Source organism: Balaenoptera borealis, assembly GCF_965194805.1.
Source record: "Balaenoptera borealis genome assembly, chromosome: 8".
NCBI lineage: Eukaryota > Metazoa > Chordata > Mammalia > Artiodactyla > Balaenopteridae > Balaenoptera > Balaenoptera borealis.
The window spans coordinates 116,506,708-116,519,160 of record NC_138865.1 but is presented as its reverse complement, the minus strand read 5'-3'; the positions used below and the strand labels follow the sequence as shown (position 1 = coordinate 116,519,160).

At 45.0% G+C, this 12,453-nt stretch overlaps 1 protein-coding gene across 13 annotated transcripts in view; it reads left to right on the top strand.

Annotated features, from left to right (window-relative positions):
* The first annotated feature begins 2,700 nt into the window (after positions 1-2,700).
* FNBP1 (formin binding protein 1) overlaps positions 2,701-12,453 on the top strand; it is a 144,354-nt gene continuing 134,601 nt past the window's right edge. For 8 of the 13 annotated variants that reach the window (XM_082400781.1, XM_082400777.1, XM_082400787.1 and 5 more), the window contains exon 1: positions 2,702-2,998. In XM_082400781.1, the coding sequence (XP_082256907.1) occupies positions 2,975-2,998 (24 nt within the window). In that variant the 5' untranslated portion in view covers positions 2,702-2,974. Of the gene's footprint in view, positions 2,999-12,453 lie in introns of all 13 variants that reach the window. The other 5 variants (XM_082400776.1, XM_082400785.1, XM_082400783.1 and 2 more) reach the window with 2 other exon arrangements.

Below are 12,453 nucleotides of genomic sequence, written 5' to 3'. Positions count from 1 at the left end.
AGTTGCCAAACGACCCTGTTAGAATTGTTTACCTCTAACTACATGGCAACTACACAGGGTCTCTGTCTAGATACCTTATTTCAGTGCTAATAATGTCCATGTGATCAGATTATTCAGTGGAAATTTATATAGTCACCTGCCAAGATCATAACTTTGTAAATCAGTGTTCTCTAGATGTTCCTGAAAGGGAAAACAGGTGTATATAACCCAGACTGACCACCTAGGTAATTCCAGCATTTACATAGACAGGGTTTACAATACCTCTTGTGAAAATTGATTCCTAAGTAGGTCAGTCACAGTAATGTTAATAGAATTTTTAAAACTCACTCCCTTTTATTATAAGGGAAACTGAAGTGGATTTAGTTCACCCTAAAAAATACTGTGCTGTATTTATGTTTTTCTCTGCTGGCTTATTTCTCTTTATCCTGAATCCTGTTGGCTTCCATTGTTTTAAAATCAATGGTGTTTTTTTCTTTTATTTCTTGGAGATTCTGATACTTTCAAACCTTTTTCAGTTACCAGCATTCTTTTTTTTTTTTAATATAAATTTATTTATTTATTTGTTTTTGGCTGTGTTGGGTCTTTGTTGCTGCGCACAGGCTTTCTCTAGTTGTGGCGAGCGGGGGCTACTCTTCATTGCGATGCACGGGCTTCTCATTGTGGTGGCTTCTCTTGTTGTGGAGCATGGGCTCTAGGCGCGCAGGTGTCAGTAGTGGCACACGGGCTCAGTAGTTGTAGCTCGTGGGCTCTAGAGCACAGGCTCAGTAGTTGTAGCGCACGGGCTCAGTTGCTCCGCGGCATGTGGGATCTTCCCGGACCAGGGCTCGAACCCGTGTTCCCTGCATTGGCAGGCAGATTCTTAACCACTGCGCCACCAGAGAAGCCCACCACCAGTCTTAATGAAGTTAAAGATATTTGCAGTGTGGTCTAATTAACCCAGTTCCATATAGTTCTGCTGCTGTGGCTTTTTATGGGCTCCTATAACTATTTCCTGCTTACTCATCTTAAAAGGTTTCCTTTTAATGTGGTCTCTCTCTCTTTTTTTTTTTTCTGCTTTTCCCTTCCTCTTTGTCCCCTCTTCTTTCTCTTCTTTAGAGCAGCAGGTTGCTTTTCCTCCTGATTAGCATCTTTTCACACGTGGTCACTCTGTTTTTGAGAAGTCTCCTAGAAGGCAGTCAAGTGTACTTGAAAAAATATTAAACCTTGGTAGGAAGGGAAATTGAGGTGAATACTGAGGCAGGGTCTTGTTAGATGATCTGCATTTCACTTACCATTTCCAAATAGCCAACTAAACTGTGCAGTATTGTTTGAATTTCTAACCCCTCCAACTCACTCTGGCTATTAATCTACCTTGGGAGATAAGTGGATGGCAGTTCTGATTGTTACACATCTAGCAGGCTTGGGTAAAGAGTTCCCAGACCTGGTAACCGAGAACAAAATATTTAAACACACACACTAAAAACAAGGGCATGGAGGGAACTTGTAACTGAAGAAAGACCAAAACAGTTTTGACTGTTTAAATTTATTGTAATTCTGTCCAACAAAGGAAGTAGAACTTGGTTTATCTGCAAGAGTAAAAACACCACCCTTGCTCCACCCTCTCGTGGAGAATGATAAGCTGGTTGAGGCTGGGTGTAGTGGGATTGGAGATGCATCACTGTGAAATATTTCTAAAATGGGGCCCATTTTAGGAGTCCACAGTTATTCAGAAAAGTCAGTAGCATTAGCTGAGGAAGAAAGAAAAGTTGGGGAGAAAAGGCCTAGCGATTCAGAGGAAGGAGTTGGAACTCAAGCAATTCTCCATTCCTGGAATGTTATTTGTGTAGACCCTCCAAATACAGAGAAAAAGGAGTCCGTATCTACTGAAAAATGAGCTCTCAGTTTACCACCAACAGGCCAGGTAACAGGTGCTCATTTCCTTGATCCTCGCCAGCACACGGCAAGATGGCTACATTATTAAATAACTCCATTTGTCAGGCGAGGGCTCTGAGCTTCTAGAGGTGGAGGCATTGTCGGAGGCCACCCAGCTAGTAAGTGCGGGAGGCTGGATTGGAACCAAACGCGTTATCTGTGGACCCAGCGCCTTTGCTTTTACCCACTAAGCGGCAACGTGATTTCACGTCTGAGAGTTTCTTGGCCGAACAAGTTGGAAATCACTGTTGGAAAGCTGTTTGGCCGCTCTTCGCCTCGACGTCCCTCTGTGTGCAGTACACACACAGCACCGTACCAGGCCCCACTCCCACCGCGCAAGGCTGCAAGGCTCCTCGGGCCTCCACGGTTCCCGGGCGGTGGGGAAAGACCATCCGAGCGAACTCCGGTCGGTGTGAATGGCTGCCAGGGAAAAGTATGGTCCTGAAATTCAAAGCGGCGCTCGGCGCAGGGGAGCAACCTCAGGCCTCTGCAGAGCACCCGTAATAACCGGGGCCGGCTATGTTCAAAGGCGAGTGGTTGTCCTAAGAGCAGAGAGTGTGGTTGCTAATAAGTAATAAAAAAAAATCGGTAGTGGGGTGCGGGGGGAAGGTCCGGGCCTCCAAGTCCCGGCGGTGCCCCCTCCTCCCTCCGGGTCCTTCCGGACCCCCGGACCACGCGGGCGGGGCGGAGTGCGCCTAGGGGGAGGTGGGGCCGGGGGCGGGGCGCGCGCGTGCGCGAGCTGTCAGGCCGACCCCGCCCCCGGCGTGCAGTCCCGCCCCCTCCCGCCCCTCCCCCTCCCCTTGCTCTCCGGCTGTGGGGCGGGCTGGCGGGCGCTGCGGCGACCGCGGCTGCTGCTTCCTCGGGCCATTTTGCTGAGGAGCGAAGGGGAGGAGGAGCCGCCGAGGAGACTCAAGGCGAGGAGCGGCGAGCCGGAGGAGGCGGCGACCGCGCGGGCACGGGCTTTCCTCGGTCGCGGGGATCTCGAGGGGCGAAGGGATCGCCTGGGAGGGGGACCGGAGAGCCGCGCCTGCCGCGCGGCGCGCCCCTTCCCGCCCCCTGCACCATGAGCTGGGGCACCGAGCTCTGGGTGAGTGAGGGGCTGGGCCCGCCGGGATGCGGGGGAAGGTGCCTGGCGCGCCTGGGCTGGGGGCGCGGGCCGGGCTGTCCGGGTGGAGGCGACCGCGCGCTGGTCGGGGTCCCGGCGGCCTGGGGGTAGGCGCAGGTCCGGGAGCGTCTCGTCGGCCTTGGCTTGAGCAGGAGGTGCGAGCCAGATTCGCCCTTCGGAGGTGAGGGGCGCTGGGGTGGGTCCCCGGCGGCCCGAGCAGGGGGCGCGGATCTGGGTCCCCCCGCGGCCTGAGCCGGAGGCGCGGGCGGGACTCCCTCTCCTCGGCGCCCCGAGGCCAGCGGTGTGTGTTGGGAAGAGCCTTAATCCCCCGGAGCGAGTAACCGATGCGCCGCGGGCCGACCCAATGGGGGCGTGGAGGCCCGGGGATTTTCAGGGCTGCGTTCGGTGTTCGGCGCCCAGACCCGAGGTCCTAGGCTGCTTTCTCTTCGTGGAGGTGCGGGCGGGTCAGGCGCTCCTCCGGGGGGCGGGGCGGCCCTGGAGGGGCCGGCCCCGGGTCTTGGGTTTTGGGGCGCAGGGGCGAGAACTGGTGTCTTCCTCCTAGTGGCGAGGACGTTTGCCCTGTGGTGGTTTAGGGGTGCACTTGTGATTTTTTGAGGGGCAGCTCAGATCCTCGATTTGATGTGGGGACTGCGGCGTTTGGCCTGGAGGGGAAAGTAGTCGGAGTTAGAGGGAGATCTGGTGTTATCACCTTCAGGAAGAGGCATTCGCGGGGTAGATTTTATATTTTTTAACTGCTCAGAGGAAAGAGGCTAAACTGGGGTAGGGAGCGCCCCGCCGGGATTCTTAACCTGGGGCGCGGATGGATAAACAAGTAGCGTGCTGTCTGGAAGCTCCTCTCCCCGGACCAGGGCGAAAGGAGGATGCCAAGGCGGTGCACAGGCCGTCCTCGGGGAGAAGAGGCTGTGGCTTGTGGACCGGAGCTCGTTTCCCTGCCTTCCTCTGGATTCCTGAGGCAATCACCGGGCAAGGGATGTGCAGAGCAGTGTCCAGAGGGAGGAGTAGATGAAATCTCAACTATCGCCCTGAAATGTTCGCAAGATGAGACATTTCCCATGGTGAACTCGAAAGTGCCTCCCTTCGGAATTCCATTTGTAAAGGGTGTGGAGGAGAAAGTGTGGGGTGGTGGTGGCTCTCTGAGCTGAGGCGAAGAAATCTCACGTCAAAATAAAACAAGGTTAGAGCAGCTATAGAAACAGCGCGCATCCTCCCTTAATTTTTTTTTTTTTTTTTGCTTTAATTGTTTTTACATAACCACTTCTTAGGCTCAGAAGCAGCCACTGGGATTAATACCGAAATCCTGAAGGCAATAGCTCCCTTACATTAAGATAACTCATTTTATAAACATCCTCTATCAAAAGGGACTCCAATTTTCGACTGATGTTTACAAATATTCATTTAAAAAATAAAGTAACAGATGGTTTTAAGTATTTACACACGGCCAATTAGGCAGAATCTACCATTTTAAGTGTTGAATTTCTTTCTTCTTCTATTCCTTCTCCACTCCCTTTGGCTCTTTTTACCTTTTCTGGGATGAGGGGAACAAATCAGAAGTAATTTTTAATCAAGAGAATAGAAAATTTGGCACGATTTTGTTTCACTTGTTCAAACTAGAGAAGGCGATTATTGGGGTGGGGGGAATGCAATATATTTCTAAGTGAAATAGGCTGTAGTTAAAGGGACTGAACACAATGGTGGGCACTTCACGGTGATGTTGGTGAACGTTATAGAAGGTGATCCAGAAGAGGGGGGGTAGCTAAGAGAAGAAAACCGGTAAAATAGCTACAATCACCTGCATTATTCTGTACACTTATTTTTGGAGGTAGAGGGTGGGAAGGAAGGCAAAGACAGGGAGTTGTTGAAAATCAGTGGGAACTGGAATATATATGAATGAAAGGAAATCTTGGATTTGCTTCAAAAGAATTTGGGGTGGTAGTGGATGGGGATGTCAATGAAGGGAACGTGCTTGGGAGTTGGTCATTGTTGAAGCTGGTTGATGGGTACAGGAGGACTTGTGATACTATGCTTTCTACTGTCTATGCTTGAAATTTTCTACAGTGAAAATCATTGGAAAAGATTTTTAAGGGAGAAGATGTGTAAACTAATTGAGAATTTTTTTCACTTGTTTTTAAGTTTATGAGGAAGAATGAGTCATCCGTTGTCTCTATACAAGTATATGTCAGTGAAGAGTTAAAAAAAAGAAAAAGGCATTCCAGTAGAGTATTGCCCTTTGCCCTTGAGTGGCTTAGAGGTTAATAGAGGGAAAAGAATGATCACATAATTTGTGCTAAGAGAAGTGCAAAATCTGAGTTTAAATTCCAAGAAGTAGAAGGGGAACGAAATGTCTGTTTCCAGTTGCCTTGTTTTATTAATGTTTGAGATTTTTTAAAAATTAGAATAATGAAGGATTCTGAAAAATAAACCTCCAGTTCTCTGGTGGCGAGAGACTCAGGGTTGTGCGGTGCGTGGGGCAGCCCTGGGCAGCCTGGCAGGGCCGTGATTGAGGGTTTTCCTTGAATGGTGGCTGTGGGGATCATGCACATAGGTAATGAGATAATGATGGGGCGCTCAAGCCTAACATGGCAGAATGATGCTTCTGTATGGAGAGAGATGGAGCTCTGGTTCGGGTAGCCACGAGCTCTTTGTAATAGGTGTTCTCAGCTTTCATAGACCTCCACAAATGCCATCCAGTTTCACACACATTTTAGGATGCCAGTCAACGTCCAGGCAGGCTTTTCAAAACGACAGGTTTCTAACATGCACTTTACATTAAAGGCCTGTTCTTAGCCACATCCTGCTTTGTAGACAGAGTAAAACCGTTCTCTTTTCTCCTTTTTTTTTTTTTTTTAACCTCTCCATAGGCGTAAACTTTGATATTCTAGGACATTTTTGAGAAATCATGAAATGTCAGGAAGTTATCAGGCAATCATAAAAATGGACTCAAAACCCATAATTTGTAATAACTTTATTGGATTAAATTGTATTAAAATAGGGGCCTTCTATTTTATATCAGGAGCTATAACAAAGTATAAACGGCTGATTTAAAGTGACTAGGGTAAAATTGTTTCTGTACCAAAATTAACCAAACTGCATTTACTCACGACTTTGTTTAAAAAGTCATGTTAATAGGCTAAATAGTTTTCACTGACTTGTTGAAATTGTGACTGGTCATTGGAGAAATGGCAAAGCAAGAATTTCTTACATTTGAATTTTTTTTTTGGTTTTGTACCTACGTGTTAGAAAGAAGTGAGAAGTTATTGAAGTGTCAGCTCAACTTTTTGTAAGCTTGATCATTAATGTGAAGTAAGAAAAAGTCCATTGGAAATTTTAGCTTTCCTTATAACTGTTCTACTCTTTGTGGCTAAAAATTTACTCAGTGACAGAATCTACCTTTATCTCCTAGTGTCCTCTCTGCCATCTTTCTTTTGGTGCTAATAAGAAATGGAGTAGCCCAAAATAATAACAGCAAGAAAGCAAACAGAGAGACCCGAATAATACATATTGGTTAACATATTACTATGTTAAGCCACCTGTGTTGATTGTACTTAATTTTTTTTCTTAAACCTATGTTTTTAGGACAGTGCCAGGCATATAATGTGCATTCCACAATTTGTTGAATATAGTGACATTGATTGTGGTGTGCACCTTTAAGAGGCAGCAGTGAAAGAGTTGCCTACCAACTGGACCAGGAACAATGCCTGCCTCACAGTTGGGAGTTCAAGAAATATTTATTGAGGAACTTCCCTGGTGGGGCAGTGGTTAAGAATCTGCCTGCCAATGCAGGGGACACGGGTTCCAGCCCTGGTCCGGGAAGATCCCACATGCCGTGGAGCAACTAAGCCCGTGCGCCACAACTACTGAGCCTGCAAGCCACAACTACTGAGCCCGCGTGCCACAACTACTGAAGCCCGCCTGCCACAACTACTGAAGCCTGTGTGCCTAGAGCCCGTGCTCCGCAATAAGAGAAGCCACCGCAATGAGAAGCCCGCGCACCACAACAAAGAGTAGCCCCCGCTCACTGCAACTAGAGAAAGCCCGCGCACAGCAACGAAGACCCAGCACAGCCAAAAATAAATAAATATATTAAAAAGAAAGAAAGAAATATTTATTGAATAAATGAATGAATCCTTTTTTTCCTTTTGTTTTAACATTTGCTGTTTTAAAGTAATGGGAGGGTAGTTTTAATGCCTTTCTGCACTTTGGCAGTTGTAAACATTTAAAAAAAAATAATTCTAGGCACCATTTTTTTTTAAATAGACTTATTTTTTAGAGCAGTTATAGTTTCACAGCAAAATTGAGCAGAAGGTCCAGAGATTTATACTGCTTCCTCACAAATACACAGTCTAGATCTCCGTTTTGTGGGGGGGGACACACTGCACGGCCTGTGGGATTTTTTTTTTTTTTTTAAGAATTTCACTTTTATTTATTTATTTATTTATTTATTTTTGGCTGTGTTGGGTCTTTGTTTCTGTGCGAGGGCTTTCTCTAGTTGCGGCAAGCGGGGGCCACTCTTCATCGCGGTGCGCGGGCCTCTCACTATCGCGGCCTCTCTTGTTACGGAGCACAGGCTCCAGACGCGCAGGCTCAGTAGTTGTGGCACACAGGATTAGTTGCTCCGCGGCATGTGGGATCTTCCCAGACCAGGGCTCGAACCCGTGTGCCCTGCATTGGCAGGCAGATTCTCAACCACTGCGCCACCAGGGAAGCCCGGCCTGTGGGATTTTAGTTCAGAAGTGAGGAGTTGTAACCACTGGACCGCCAGGGAAGTCCCTCTAGACATTTTTTTAAAATAATTTTTTAAATTAATTAATTAATCTATTTATTTTTGGCTGCGTTGGGTCTTCGTTGCCCAGTTGCGGCGAGCGGGGGCTACTCTTCGTTGCGGTGCACGGGCTTCTCATTGCGGTGGCTTCTCTCATTGCGGAGCACGGGCTCTAGGCGCACAGGCTTCAGTAGTTGTGGCAGGCGGGCTTCAGTAGTTGTGGCATGCGGGCTCAGTAGTTGTGGCTTGCAGGCTCAGTAGTTGTGGCGCACGGGCTTAGTTGCTCCACAGCATGTGGGATCTTCCTGGACCAGGGCTCGAACCCATGTCCCCTGCATTGGCAGGCGGATTCTTAACCACTGCGCCACCAGGGAAGCCCTAATGGACTGTTAATAGTTGCAGGATTTGGAGAATTAGTACCTATTCTTACTTGCCAGTACTAAATGGAGTAGAGTACTAACAACAGTTCATAGCTCTTCTCCTGCTCTTTCTTCTTTAATCCTTCAGAGATTTCTGTTTGGGATAAACATGGCAAGACCAACAGGGGAGACATCACTCTTGGAACTTCGGTGAGCAGAGCAGAACTGCCTCGAAAGATAGACCAAATCAAGTTTAATTCTGTCATCCCTACCTCTCTATTAAAACAGGATTTACACAATCTTTTCTGGTTAGTAGATTTTTTAAAAAATTAGTTTACTTTTTATCTTTATTTTTTGTAATCGAAGTGTAGTTGATTTATAATGTTTCAGGTGTACAGCAAAGTGATTCAGTCATATATATATATATTCTTTTTCACATTTTTTCATTATAAGTTATTACAAGATATTGAATATAGTTCCCTGTGCTATACAGTAGGTCCTTCTTGTTTATCTTTTTTACTGATATATAGTAGTTTGTATCTGCTAATCCCAAACTCCTAATTTATCCCTCCCCTCCCCCCCTTTCCCTTTTGGTAACCAGAAGTTTGTCTTCTATGTCTGTGAGTCTGTTTTTGTTTGTCTTTATTTATTTATTGTGCCGTGCAGCTCGGGACATGTGTGATCTTAGTTCCCCGACCAGGGATTGAACCCAGGCCCACAGTATTGAAAGCACCAAGTCCTAACCACTGGACCACCAGGGAATCCCCAGTCTATTTCTGTTTTGTAAATAAGTTCATTTGTATCATTTTTTTAGATTCCACATGTAAGCGATATGATATTTGTCTCTCTGGTTAGTAGATATTAAACAAAACAGGGGAGGTCAGGTGATTCTGTGGTTGGAAATTTACCCATCAGCTTGTTGCCTTCACTTTATACATTAGATATCATCCTGAACATTGCATTTTTGGTAAGTAAAACTGTGTTTCAAGCACCGTAAGGGGTTTTGTCTGTGCTTACCGTGTGATCACATTAGAACTCTTGCTTTACATTGGTGCGACATGGAAAGTGCCTCTTTGAAGGACTATTCAAGTATCACCCACTTCCTTGCTAAAGCTAATATTGTGTTTCCTGCAAGTATTACTCATACTTGTTTCATCAACACCACCCACATTTAAAAATAAGGCTTTATTTTGACACTTAAAAATTGCAAGCTACCAAGAATACACGTATGCCCTGGGAAATTAATCTAATTAGATTTTGGAATGTGGGTGTGAAGTCTTCTGGAATTAGTGTTTGTAATGCAATATTTGTTTCCTGATTTAATAATATATAGTCATACTAACTTGAGCCTAGTGATGTGTCTAGGTAAAAAAAATTTAAAAAGTCATAAAGGGCCAAATATGTATATTATCTTAAAGAGTTAGTTGGGAATATACAAGTTTTTAATATTGATTCTTTTAACTCATAAGCCTCATCTGTAAAATTCTATGCTAAATTTATGTAACTTGGGACTTCCTTGGTGGCGCAGTGGTTAAGAATCTGCCTGTCAATGCAGGAGACACAGATTTGAGCCCTGGTCCGGGAAGATCCCACATGCCACGGAGCAGCTAAGCCCGTGTGCCACAACTACTGAGCCTGCGCTCTAGAGCCTGTATGCCACAACTACTGAAACCCTTGTGCCTAGAGCCCATGCTCCACAACAAGAGAAGCCACTGCAATGGGAAGCCCACGCGCAGCAACGAAGACCCAACACAGCCAAAAAAAAAAAAGAAAAAAAAATTTATGTAATTCTTTTTAAATTTGTATTTTATTTATTTATTTATTTTTATACAGCAGGTTCTTATTAGTTATCTATTTTATACATATTAGTGTATATATGTCAATCCCAATCTCCCAATTCATCCCACCACCAGCCCCCTGCCTTCCCCCCCTTGGTGTCTATACGTTTGTTCTCTACATTTGTGTCTCTATTTCTGCCTTGCAAACCGGTTTGTCTGTACCATTTTTCTAGATTCCACATATATGCGTTAATATATGATATTTGTTTTCCTCTTTCTGACTTACTTCATTCTGTATGACAGTCTCTAGGTCCATCCACGTCTCTACCAATGACCCAATTTCATTCCTTTTTATGGCTGAGTAATATTCCATTGTATACATGTACCACATCTTCTTTATCCATTCGTCTGTCGATGGGCTATGTAAATCTTAACAACCTCAGTTGTTTAATACTAGCACTGTATTCATACCACCACTGCCAACAGCAAAATAGATGAAACTTCCAATCTCTTGCTGCAAAAGTTATTAAAACCTGTTCACATTTAAACTATAATATCACATTAACTATATCGTGGTTTCTTTTTAAAACTTTGAACACACCATTCTAATCATTGGCATGAAGTTTTTAATAAGAATTATTTCTTAGGACTTCCCTGGTGGCACAGTGGTTAAGAATCTGCCTGCCAGTGCAGGGGACATGGGTTCGATCCCCGGTCTGGGAAGATCCCACAGCCGTGGAGCAACTGAGCCCGTGCACCACAACTACTGAGTCTGCATGCCACAACTATGAAACCCGGGCACCCTAGAACCCGTGCTCCACAACAGGAGAAGCCACTGCAATGAGAAGCCCGCACACTACAATGAAGAGTAGCCCCTGCTTGCCGCAACTAGAGAAAGCCTGTGCACAGCAATGAAAACCCAATGCAGCCAAAAATAAATAAATAAAATAAATAGCAGACCGTACCCTAAAGGAGGCTGTCCGCTAACCAGCTGGGCAGGGAGGTCTTTCTGGAAGAAGGATCTGAGCGGCACATCTCTGCACTGGCCACATCCTCATTATCCCCTTTTACAAGAAAGGAAATCGAAGCACAGAACGGTAAACTAACTTATCAAGTTCACAGAGTAGAAAGCAGAGATTCAATCCCAGGTCTGGGACTCTAGAGCTCTCCTTCTCGTCCTTTTTTTTTTTTTTTTTTAATTTTTATTTATTTATTTATTTATTTATTTATTTATTTATTTATGGCTGTGTTGGGTCTTCGTTTCTGTGCGAGGGCTTTCTCCAGTTGCGGCAAGTGGGGGCCACTCTTCATCGCGGTGCGCGGGCCTCTCACTATCGCGGCCTCTCTTGTTGCGGAGCACAGGCTCCAGACGTGCAGGCTCAGTAATTGTGGCTCACGGGCCTAGTTGCTCCGCGCATGTGGGATCTTCCCAGACCAGGGCTCGAACCCGTGTCCCCTGCATTGGCAGGCAGATTCTGAACCACTGTGCCACCAGGGAAGCCCTCGTCCTTTTTTTTTTAAGTTAATACCATCAAAATGTATTTTTATTGTTTGTACTTTTTATTATAGGAATTTTCAAACATACTTAGAGAGAATATGATGACCCCCATGTACTCATCACCCAACTTCAAGATTATCAATATCTTTGGCATTCTTGTTTCATCTTTTTGCCGCCACATGGTTTTTTAGAGCCCTCAGTCTTCCCTGCCACACACTGTAATAAATACTACTCTGCTCCCTCCCTTTCTGAGGAATCATGCATAGAACCCAAATTCTCCCTCCATCTTTTAAAGTATGAAAACGGAAGAGAACCAACTTGTTAAGTGCTTGACACACCTTGATTAGGGTATTTAAATGCATCCTTTCATAACCTAACAAGGACCCTGTGAGTTTATTTCCATTTTATAGACCAGACCCACCCAAACAATGAATGCTAGTGCTAGAATTTAAATATTTGTTTCCGAACACTAAACAAATGTAGTTTTAAAAAAATTCATCTTCTGTATTAGTAACTCACAATCCCTCTTTTCCCCATTACTCATATTTCCCCTATCACTGATGGAGGTTTTGCTTTCTAAAACGTTTCATGTTACTCACATTGAGAATCATTAAGAACCAATGACTCACAGTACCGTGTTGTAAACGCAACAGAAACTATTATGAATGAAGCTTCTGTTCTAGCAGGTGTTTCATATATGTCTAGTGATTCCCTCCCATTCCTTTAAGTCCGAAGTTTTTTTTTCTTTTTAATTTAAAGAAATTAATTTGTAAAGGTATTAAATAGTAAGAGTAATATCAATTTTCTGATTTGGGGGGTCTAACAAAATTATGTCTTGTTGAAAAGTATTTTTAACGAAATTGAGACGAAACAAAGAGAATTCAATATTGACCACTTTGGGGGTGCTCTGGCTGTCCCATGCAGGGCTTCAAAGTTTTGGTTCTTGAGGAACAGGAAACTAAATATTTCCTTTCATATCAATAGCAAAAGAAAACTTGGCACCTTCACAGGAAGCTATTCCC